We start from the raw sequence: 12,383 nt of genomic DNA on the forward strand, positions 1-12,383 counted from the left end.
TTTAACTTTTGCGCAAGTAGGGACAGGTAGCGCTATCTATACATGATAGCACTTTGACTTTTTGAATTTTATTGTAACGTAGTGAATTGTGTTGTAAGTATGATTTCTATTCACAAAATCTTTTTCCTTAAAAACATGTATAAATATTCCTAACAGATAACTTTATTTAATTAGTGTGAAAATGGATACCAACATTTTAGTGTTACAACTAATCATCCTGAAACCATAACCGAAAAACTTATGCAATTTGCAACTGTGTTTACTCTGTTCTTAATGTGTATAGTAATAATCAGCATACAGCGGTAGGGTTAAAGGGTTTTATCGATTTATATTAATTAAGACGTCTTAAACACGTGTTTTTTCCGAAATAATAAATTATAAACTATATAATACTATTATTATTATTATTAATGAATATGTTGTTTTTAAGTTCTACAACTTCTAAATTAAGACTTGGTTATATAAGTATTATAACTACTAATACTAAATAGTAATAAGGTATTACATTATAATATCATTGTATTATGTATGGGTTATTGAATAGGCCACATTTGAAGTATTGTGTTCAGTCTTAGGTGCCTTACTGTACTTTAGAAGGGACTTCTAATTATTTTAAAGGATTCAGAAGTGGGCTTCTAGAGTGGAAAAAGGTGTTATGCAAGGACAAGTTAAGATATCTGATATTGTTTACTCTTCAAAGAAGAAGAAATATACTTTAGTCTGTAGAGGAGATTTGATTGAGGTGTTTGATGTTTGTTATTAATGTTAAGGGAAGTGTTAGTGTAAAAGCATAATCTTTTTTTTGTACTTAACAGTATGACTAGGAACATAAGTAAAATATTTTGACAAAATAGGAGTCATTTTCAGTTAAGACAATTTTATTTTTGTAAAGAATAGTTTGACCTTGAAACAGGATAACTTTAGATGTGATGGAAGCAGTAAATTTAAGGAAAGCAATAGAAATATTTGAATAAGGCTTTTATCATAATGGGTACCATAGATGGACCAACAGATCTCTTGTTGTCTTTATCATGATGTTTATTATTGGCAACCACATTTTAGTAAGTTTTTGTATATGTCTTGTTTTTAATTAAGACTTTAGGATGTAAACAAATGTTTCTTTTGTTTTATTTTTGTAGGTGAATAGTAAAATGAAGCAAAAGATATGAAAATTGGATGCAAATTCTTAGATATGAATCAAGGATACAAGTTTTTACTGATTCTCCAAGTGGAACATTTTACTCTGAATAGATATATGGGAACATATATCTGTATTTAATAGAATTTTAAATTAAACAGCCACAAAATAAGAAATAAAATAATAGTAAAAACTTCCTACTGGCAGTCAAGGAAATGTTCCTATTTTTCCAAAAGAAGTGTTGCTTTAGGTTTACCTGGCAAAGGAATCTTAAGATATAGAAAAATATATTTATATACAGTATTCTGGTCCAATAATTCATGTTAAAAATGAAACTGACTTTAATCTATGGAGCTTCCAGTCCAGCTATGGAAACAAAAACTTCAACTTCATTCAGTGTGAACCACTATTTGTATGAGTCTAACATTGGCAATAATACCTTGTCACCGGCTATTTCAGAAAAGGAAGACATATGTAAATGGATTTTGTATGATGAAATAGGAAACTCTAGGTAAGTTATATTCTCTTCATTTTTCTACATGTATACATATATATATATGAGAACATCAGTGACATCTAGCCAGTTACTCCATTAAAGTTACCACATAACAGCAAATAAAATGTGTTTTTGTGTGTGTATATATATATTTAAATTAAGTATTGTCCTTTAAATTTGCATGTTTATCTATAGCAGTTTTACATAATGTTTAAGAGGGAACAAAGGGCCCCTTGTCCAGTTGTGTCCTTTTGTTTTATTTAATCAAAAACCCATCTTATATTCTGTTTTGTTTTTCTATTACTCATTAAGCCTCTCTTCAGTTATTTCAATTCTGTTGTGTCTATCATGTCTGCAAAGAGCAACTATCTGGTTTAAAAAAATTAAACTGCATAATTTGCAAATGGCTACTACTCTTCCAAATCTTAAATCCTATTCATTTATTGCCTTTATAATCTAAATACTTCATCAAATATTTTGTAAGAAAGATAAAATAATTTTAGGACCTATAACTTGCTCTTATAAAACAATCCTTTCATTGTGGGAATCATCCTAGTAGCCATCCTCTGATCCCTTTCCAATGACACTATGTCCATCTTAAGGTGAGGAACCAAAAACTGACATCAAAAGAATTTCAAACTGACACTACAAAGGTATGTCATTGGGTGAACCATTACACAAAAGTATAACTAAAAAAAAAAAATATTTTTTAAAAACAACTCTGTAATTAATCTTCTAAATCTTTAATCTGTAATATTCAAGTTTATTTCTCTGATTTTTCATACATCCATTAAAATGGGCCACTTTGCAAGAACTGCCCAAACTTCTAAGACATTTGAGTATCTGAATAAAGATTTCCTTATTTCTTCTATCATCTAAAAAAAATAAGTCCTCCCTTATTTTAATCTTTCTTGTAATAATGGGACTATAGCTGTACTGATTACTCCAAATGTCAGGGCCATAAGAACTGGTAAGGCTAATCAGGTTATAGCCTAACCACTTTCTTCATGGTGTGTATAACTACAAGTTATGTATAAAACCTTGCTTCTTTTAATTCATTATATTACATTATGTGTGCAGTATTTGTAGTTAAAATGTCTCAAGGCTCAATGGCAATTAATGGTTTACATTTAGATTGTATATGAGGTATCTTGTTTACAAGGACTGCTGATGCAATTGTAAGGGTAAATTTAAACTACGAATAGATGATGAAGAGACCCTTGACAAAGTAAATACAGAAAGAAACCTAGATATATAGAAAAGTGTAGTATGCAAACAAAGTACACAATTAGTTTGAAAGATACAAGCTAAGTTGTTACTATTGTAATGTCAGAAGTATCAGAAATAGATGAGTTTATAGCACCTGTTAGAATATTAAGGTTAAACCATGAGGAAGACATGTTTTTTTTTTAGAAATTATTGAGGATGACCTTTTTTCTTTTCTTTTTTTTCACCATTTGGTCAGGGAACCTACTAGGAAGAATGATGTTTTATATTTTTTGGTGAAAGTGATCGTTGCTTAATCAGGTTTGATATATCACTGCATATGGAGATGAGAAATGATGAGGTTTTTGTTACAAAACTTTATTTTTATTTGTTATAAAAATAAGTTTTAAAATGATGTGACAGCAATTATTTAATGTGCAAATGGCAATTGCATTAATTAAAAATACTGATTAAAATGTGTAAAATTGTAAGTGTTCAAGGTAGGCATGTTTCCTATAAAAAAAAAGTGAGGATGACATTTAAGTGTAAGACAGGGTTGACTCAAAAAGATTATAAGGAAAAAATTAATAAAAACATTATAAAAATAATAATTTGAATTACTGTTAGGATGGGAGTCTTACAAGTAGAGGATTACAAAATATCAAAAGGGTGGTCAAACAGGACATTAGGTGATTGGAAAAAAAGAGGTATATCAAAAAAAGGATTGCTCTAAAATAACAAGGATTTCTTTAAATACATTGAGAGTAAGCAAATCTTAGAATTGAAGTGGGATTTACTGAAGTATGATAAATAAAAGTTTATTTTGATGATCACAAGAGGGATAGTTTACTAAATTCTACTTATTTGTTTATTTTTTATGAATGAAGATTGAAGTAATATTTCTCAAACCTGAACAATTTCTAGGTTGAAACATGGCCAAACAAGATGGTCACATTAATTAGATGCTAGTTAAGAAAGACTGGAAAGTTTAAAGAACAAAAAGCTTTTATAAATGGAGTTTGGTCAAACTGGATTAATGTTACAAGTGGGATACATGAGGGCCCAGCATTAGGGCCTTTGCTTTTCTTGATTTATATTAGTGAAATAGATGAAAAAATGGTCAATAAATTGTTTAAATTAGTAAGAAGTTCATCTAGTAAAGATCATCTGTAAATTCTTGAGCTTCATTAATTGCCCATCCTTGTTTCTCCTCATTCTTCTTTGCCCAGGTCCTTGATTTACTCCCAACACAATGCTTGTTATTTCTGCACCCAAGCTGATCAACACCAGCATTATAGAGGATGTCATGGAAGTTCTAGACTGGTGAGGGCCATGCTGCTTCACTTTTCTGTTGTATGGGTTATATAGGTTCTATCAGGAGCTCTCTGCCTTCTGTTCTGTTTCCCACCTTCTCTTAATCATTTCCTCATTTTCTTACCACTCCCACAGGATCCTACATTTTTCAGTCATCTTACCAAGGCTGTTCATGACCTGCTTTACAAATAAGTTATCAAACTGGGGTTTTATTCCCATCTCTTCATGGTTTCTAAGAAGATGGGGGATTAGAGACCTATCATTGGTCTGTCTCAGTTGAATTCCTTTCTGGACCCACCCACACTTCACTGTGGAGCTCTAGGTATTTTTCAGAGGTATTTTTTCCAGGACTCTGGATGGTGTAATACAGTATGATGGCTGGATATCTTCCCATTATTTCCAAGTTACATAATTATCTTCAGTTTGTCTGTAAACAGTTCAGGGCCTTGCCTTTCAGACTAACCTCAGCTCCTTGTGTGTTTTGTTGGGTGGTACAATCTTTTGCTTCACATCTTCACTCCAGTGGGTCTTTGCACTCGCCATTATATAGCCAAGCTTTGTCCCACTCTCTCTCCTCCAGGGAAGGTGGTTATGATACTTTCCACAGTAATCACTTATATTCCCTGCTAGGCACTCAATCAAGGTCTCTATGCTTTCATACACTGGATCTCCTTTTCAGAACCCACAGTCACCACATGGTGATCTAAGCTTGACATTTTCCTAGTTCTCTGATTGCAATTATAGATCATTTATCTTGACACAAGACTCTCTCCACAAAGTGGCCCCTTGATCCACAGGTTTTTTTATTGACACCAAACATGTGCACCCTTTCAGCCTTGGGGCATTATAATGTGACAGTCAATTCAACTATTTGTTTGTAAAAGAGTACCCCAAGAGTTGGCAGTGGTTGGTGATGACTAACTGCTTTACACTGCTAAATTAGGGAAAGCTGGTGCAGATAGACATTGTGTAGCTTTGTGTGAAATTCAAAAACAAACAAACTTGAATTGAGTATTGGAATCTCATTGTTATCCTTATCACCTTTCCTGTTGAACCTTCTTCTATGTATTCCACAACTCCTCCCTCAAGGCAAAGGGATGATGATCTGTTATATAGCTTTGAACTTAACACCAAACAGACATAAGGCCAAGATTATTTAATTTTTTGTTTTATGATCCTGTCAACTTCAAAATTGTGATTTAAAAAAAAGCATAATCTCTTTTCTTTATATTTCTAAGACTGTATTTCACATTTCCAAAGGAAAAAAGTCTAATTTTTCCTTTTTTTTTAATTTTTGAGGCAGCATTTTGCTCATGAAAAAAAAATTTAAAGTAGTATAATAAAATAATTGAATATTGTGGCAATATTATAATACTTCAAGAAATTTGTGCTATTTTTACAAACAAATGTGCACCACAACATTGGATTACTATTTTTATAATGCTGTTTCACAAATTCAAAAACCAATTATAGTATTTTTATCATTGCACTGTGCATATGAAAAGGAAAACAATATTGAATCTCACAAGTTACTTACTAAAGGGTAGTATGGATCTCACTAACTGTAAGGATAAACTTTGGTATGTTAGACATTCAATGCAATTTGATGAAAAGCATTGGTAACTTGATAGGCCAAACACTTAACCTGTTGACTGCCAAGTATTTCAGCTGCTACGGCAACTCCGAACCAAGTTCAAAATACAACTCTAATGTTTCTTCATTTTGTAACTTTTTTTGTGATGCCATTTTGGATTGAAGTGAAACAATTTGTAAGTAAGTCAAATGCATGTATGGTGCTGACATCTAGCGTTGAAGTTAGGTATTTTGAGAATGAATTAACTCATCCGCGTGGCACTGCATTACCGATCGGTTGGACAAGTTATCTTATCTGTGGCACTGAACAGGTTAGTGGTGACAAAAATGTTACAATCTCAGATGGTTACAGACACTTGAATTATATGCATGTTAGTAATTAATGGCACAATTTTATTGTTATAACTTTCCTTCAATCACTAGCTTCATAAGAAAATTTTCATAATAATAAAAAAACAACAACAAAACCCTGGCCTAATGACAATATTTTGGTTACTTAAATAGTTTGGATAACTGAAAATAATAATATTTGGAAACCCTAATTTTCATTAGATAATTATATTCATGAGTCTTGATACTAATACATTAATCTGAATAAACTTGAATTAATTAAAAATAGCAATGAAAAATAATTATGGCAATATTTCAATGACTGGGTAGTTGGAATAATGGATAAATTTTGTGACAGTAATCAATTTTGTTATAATTTCAATTAATCAGTTGTTGGAATAAACAGAGATACTAATTCTGACTAGTTGACTATTCTTGCAATGTTAAGTGATGTGATCATAAGTGCAGTTGATAATTGACTTTATGGCACAATAATTTTAAAAAATTCGCTGCTCCTGCATATTTGATTTAATTGCACAGTTCTAGGTGGAACTTGTATATTATTATTCATTATCTAAATTTATACTTTCAGAGTATGACAAACCTTTGTTTAGTTTCATGTTTATTTGTAAAGTATTGTTTATGAAATATTAAAACAATAATTAAAAGATTTGTTATTTTATCATGTGAAACTCAAGGATTATATGTTGTATTGATATTTTGTTTTTATGTAAAACTCACTATATTTTGTATTTTGTACAGTTTTAAAACTGATTTATCATTATGATCAAAAGATGAATGTTTCATATAATTATGTTGTTATATGTTTGTATTGTGAATATATATACATGTATATATTGACTCAACATGGACAGGTAGTGCCGGTGCTTAAGTTGCAATCTAAGGGTCACAGGATCAATTCCCTGTCCCACCAAATCTGCCTTCTTTCAGCAGTAAGGGCATTATCATATGTAAGTTAATCCCACTATTTGTGGATGAAAGAATAACCCAAAAGTTTGCAGTGGGTGGTGATAATTAGCAACCTTCCCTAGCCTTAAACTTAGGCAGTTAATGCAGATAGCCCTCATGTAGTTATGCATAAAATTCAAACAAGTGTATATATGCACCATTTGGTCTCTTAAAGCTTATTTACAGTATATATAATGATTAATTTGCAATTTAATGAACTGTGACATACATAAATAAGTGACAATGATGTTACTCTATCTAGAATATTAAATTTTAATTACGTGATTAGAAAACTCATTTGCTGTAATCATGTAAGAAATAGCTTGTGTGTTAAGGCAATGGATTAAGGAAAGAAATTTAAGTCTGTTGTTTTACTTTCTGAAAAGAATACAACTTGTAATATATGTTATTTGTATAGATCCAAATGGATTATAGCTCCCTGGTTTGTCAGATATTGATTAGAAAGTGTAATATACTATATGTAATAGACAGAATAAAATATGTCACAAAGTGCATGCACATGTAAGTTGTATAATAAATTGGTCCATGAGGTTTAATCATTTTGATATTACCAGATTGAACAGATGTTATCAAGTGCATAGAATATATAATGAAGTCAGTTACATTTGTATTTTTTTGTTGTAAGTAGAAGCGTTTTATTAGAAAAGTGTGTTTTCATGGCAACTTTTTTAAGTATATGTTACCATCACAGAATCAGTTGTACATGTTTGTTCGTAACTGTGTATGGGTGACTACAGAAGGAACATATTTTGTTGGGTTTTTTTAAAGATGAATGTTGTTACATGTACAGAAACAAGTTGATAAGAAAATTTACAGAATGTTAAGACAGTTCTAAAAAGTTTCAGATAACATAACTTTGATGACACCAGCAGACTTGTACATTTCTGATGATTTAGTACTGTGTAAACACATCAAGGTGTTAGAATATTGTTATTGTATATAAGCCTCCAAAAATTGAAATAAAAATAAAAGTATGCCTAATTTTCTTGAATATGAACATCTATTGGGAAAATAAAGGTAGTATGATTTTTCATTCAATACATATTCCCTCCACTATTTGTGTTTAAAAAAAATTAATAGTTGCCAAATGTCAGTATTTCTTCATCTACATCACAGATTTTGGAAAGAGTTATATATACATACATGTACTTACTGAGGGAAAAGAATAATATTCATTTTGTAGAATCAATAACGATAGAGAAACTACATTTAAAGTTACATGTGCTGATAAAATGTACTTTACATAAATTAGACAACTTTTGCTATGACTAAATGAAAATATTTTTAGGCCTAGTATATGTATTGATTTAAAATTCATTAAAAACAGTTGTTTTTACTTTAAAGTCTAGAGCACAAATGAAGTAAATATTGAAATTAAGTTAAATTCACATAAATAATATTTTATAGGACATAGGTTGTGTTTATAGAAGTAGTTGTGCTTATGTAGATAGATAAATGATATAGGGTTGTTTGTCTTTATTTTCTAGAGTTCGTATTTGGGACTTAAGTATACTTGTTCCAAATCTTTTATTCCTGTTATTTCTTGCTTCGAATCGCCGTTCGACTAAAATTAGCGGGCTACAAGCAGTCCTATATTTTCTGCTTTTATATTCTGGTGAGTTTTGATTGTAACAATTATATTATTAAAATAATTTTTTGTAAACATTTCTAAAATAAAGAAAGGATGAAAATAGGTTTAATAAAAAAGATCTTATAACCTGAAAGTGCAAAATGAGTAGATCAGGATTTTCTTAAACTGATTTTAAATACAATAGTTTATGTGACTTCATTATAACTGTAAACCATTATGGCATAATTCATACTTTTAGCTTCTCTCTTCACTTTTCTTGGCTACCACTCAGTTTTGTAACCCCATTCAAATCTCATTCTAAAATGATTTTTACATGATGCATCGTGGTGATCTATAATCTTTATTTTATGATGTCCCAGCCTATCACACGACTTGTTATATTGTGATATCTGTACTTTGCTAGTACATTTTACATGGTCAAATTTATTTTACAATAAGTAACACTGGTAAATTTATTAGTAGTAGTAGCAGTTTTACACTAGTAGTGTAGTGTAAAAAATTAGAAGGCATACACATTTAAGAAGGTAGGTTTACATATTACTGTCAAGTATCAGTGCCCATTACACACACCTTTCAGTTATTTAAATTGCAAGATTTGATTCTGAGTACAGGAGGTTGCTATTATAGTGAATAAGATTATTTTACTTATTGGTTCTATGCCACATTTTCCTTAGGGCTTTGACTGTGCATTGTCTACTAGTTTAGTGCACCAGACTGTGATTCTGAGAGTCCATGGTTTGTGTCATATGCACTTTGGGGCAGTAACAGATGTTTTATAAGAGTGTTAATCTAATCATGTTTAATATGAGTAGCCCAAGGGTTGGCACTGGGTCCTGTTGACTGACTTTTTCCTTTAGCCTGTTTATTCAAAGACAGCAAGCTCAGATAGCCTTTTACAGCTTTGTGCAAAATGTGAAACAACAATATCAGAGCTCTATCTAGCCTCAGGTTTAGGGGTTTAATATTTTATTTCCATTCCTAGTTCTGATATGTGTGTCATTTGTCAACACATATTGCACCAACCTGTCATTAAATTATAGTCCTCCACCAGTGGGAAGATGATACATTCTCAGTGCACAGTGATCCCCATGGTCACTAGCTTTTAATCACAAGCTAATCCTTACTTTTGTCACTTCTTGTTTTCAAACATTTTTTCTTTTTTTCCTGAAGATTTAATAGAATTTTTCACTTGTTATTTTAACCTTTCATTGCTGTTTATTATATAATCTTTCCTTAATTTTCTTTATCGCACTGAAAAGCAATATAATACTAAACCTTAAACTTATTGATTAAAAGATTCATTCAATTATCTTTGATTTGATTTTAATCAGCTTTGCACTTTTGTTTCAAATGCACCATTGTAGATTCATGTTGTTTAATCTAACATAAATGTTTCATAAGTTACTCATCAAGGTCATCTTTAGGTTCATTCACCATTGCCAAATCTATTCAATTTCTTTCTTACTAATGGCAGGAAATAAAATCCATCTTTTAAATATTTTACAGAAAATTGACCACTACAATATCAGTTTTGTCAGTTAACTTGATTATACTTTCCTGTTCCTACATGTTTCTGACATCTGCCAAGCGCTTTAACAATCTTTCACTGTAATTGCTAAATTAGAAACTGATGGTTGTGGATATACATGTATTCCATTCTGCCCATATATGCACTGTTCACAAATTGGTTGTGGGATTTCTCCTTCTGGTCAGCTGAATTTGGGGAAAAGAAAGTATGATCATCCTTCCTACCTCTATTTTAATGTCAGTTCTTAGCGCTTGCATTTTGAATCATAGTTGACTCATCAGCAATGTTATCCCTCATCCTACCCTATATGAGTGTTAGCTTCTAGTTGTCTAGTTTTGGGTGCAACTGACTTGTCCGTATATGGTCTGTTGCACCCTATCCACACTACACCTTTGGGCACATCCCTTATTTTACCTACATTTTGTTCATTAGGAAGATTGAAACTTTAATATATTGTGCCTATGATCACTGTCCAACCATTTCTCTCCCATTGGGATGTGCTCCACATAATTTTCTGCCTGATTCTGTCACATCTTTTCTACATCTTAGCAATGAGTATATCAGGTTTAATCTCCCATGTATAATCCCCTCATTAGAGAGTGTCATTTGGATGCTTCTACTTCTCTCCTGCACCAGTCCCTCCACCTATTCAATGTGAAATTCCAGCTATGCATGTGAGTGGAAGTAAGAAGTGCAGTCAGTTATAATTTTCCCACACTGAAAATGTATTTCCAACAACTATTTGCCTCTAACACTTTTTTATCCTTTCTTCCTACTGTCAATTGGTGTTTACATTTCATCTTAAACTCAAACTGGTAGCACAGAGGGAGTCACATAGATGTGTGGTGCTACTGTTGATGGAGGTTTGTTGCATGATAATTTGCATGTGAGAATCAGTTAAACCATGTGAACTGAGGGTATGTATGAGTGAAAGGTTTATGAAATGCAAACAAATTTTGCAAATAGGGGTAGCACTGATTGAGAATAGCTGTGTATGTGAACAAAAGTAAGTGCCTGTTGGAAATATATTTAAAGTGTAGGAAAATTATAGCTTTGTCCAAAAGAAGTTTTGATATTGAGTTAGGAGGATCTTGAGGCCTGGTAATATGAAAACTAGTTGGATAAAAAAATAGCATTTTATTTTTAGTTTGAAAATCACCTTCAATTAGGCTGACTCAGTAAATGCATCAAGAATTCTTAGAAACATGGTTACTAAAGATCAGACATTTTGTCCACAACAGACTTGTAATGCTTACTAAAAGCTTGTCAAAGTTTATGAAGTATTCATTGTATAACTTCAGAGATACAGGATCAACCCCTTTGACTGAGCCCATATAGGTATTCACATAGATTTTCTTTCAGGAGACCGAGAGTGGCAAATATTTTGCTGCTCCTTGGGTCTCATGTTTATTAAATTTTAGGGATTTTAGATAAAACCATAATAGAAGTGTATTATTGTTTGTTAAATAAATTTAAATTCACTTCAAAAAATGTTCCCCGCTGTTACAATGGTAAGTCTATGGATTTACAATGCTAAAATCAGGGGATCAGTTTCACTTGGTGAACTCAGCAGATAGCCTAATATGGCTTTGCTATAAGAAAACACACACACATACTTCAAAAATATGTTTTTAACAAACACTTTAAACTGAAATTAAGTGAGGCATTTCTACTTTCCTGTCTACCCCATGGAATACATAAAGTTGATTTATGTTTCAGGTTTTTGTAAATGCTGTCATCAGTGTGATTCGTTGTATCGCTTTCCATGACAGTGAATGCAGCAGTGTTTGCTGGAGATGTGACAGATAAGGTAAGAACTTACTTTAAACTGATTGACATATATACAGACAGTTTAATAATTGTTTATTTCTTTTCCACTCTAGAGAACAGTTAAGTAATCATAGTCTTTAAGGAAAATATCTTATTTGTGGTTTGTGTACATTTTGGGTCTTACTTGACTAAGGTAAGATTACTTGCTTTGTTGTTATGGACATTACAAGATTAAGGTATCACACTTAACACTTATATAACAAGTAAAAGGAATAGATGGTAACATCTTGAATTAGCAAGACTGATTATTTTGTAACAGATTTATATCTGAGTACACTATAGTATTTAGAAACAGAAATGGTGAGCCAACAACCAAGTTGTACATGTGATTTAAAACAGAATTGTAAAGGAAACTGGTAGAATTAAA

The 12,383-nt window shown here is 31.5% G+C and overlaps 1 protein-coding gene across 1 annotated transcript; it reads left to right on the forward strand.

The window, feature by feature from the left end:
- Positions 1-31: 31 nt before the first annotated feature.
- Positions 32-8,693, forward strand: LOC143233059 (transmembrane protein adipocyte-associated 1-like). Its single transcript, XM_076468939.1, has 3 exons — positions 32-93; positions 1,140-1,649; positions 8,555-8,693. The coding sequence occupies exons 2-3, from the start codon at positions 1,459-1,461 to the stop codon at positions 8,691-8,693; spliced, it is 330 nt and encodes a 109-aa protein (XP_076325054.1). The 5' UTR covers positions 32-93; positions 1,140-1,458.
- The last annotated feature ends 3,690 nt before the right edge of the window (positions 8,694-12,383 follow it).

This window comes from Tachypleus tridentatus, chromosome 1 (assembly GCF_004210375.1).
Source record: "Tachypleus tridentatus isolate NWPU-2018 chromosome 1, ASM421037v1, whole genome shotgun sequence".
Lineage (NCBI taxonomy): Eukaryota > Metazoa > Arthropoda > Merostomata > Xiphosura > Limulidae > Tachypleus > Tachypleus tridentatus.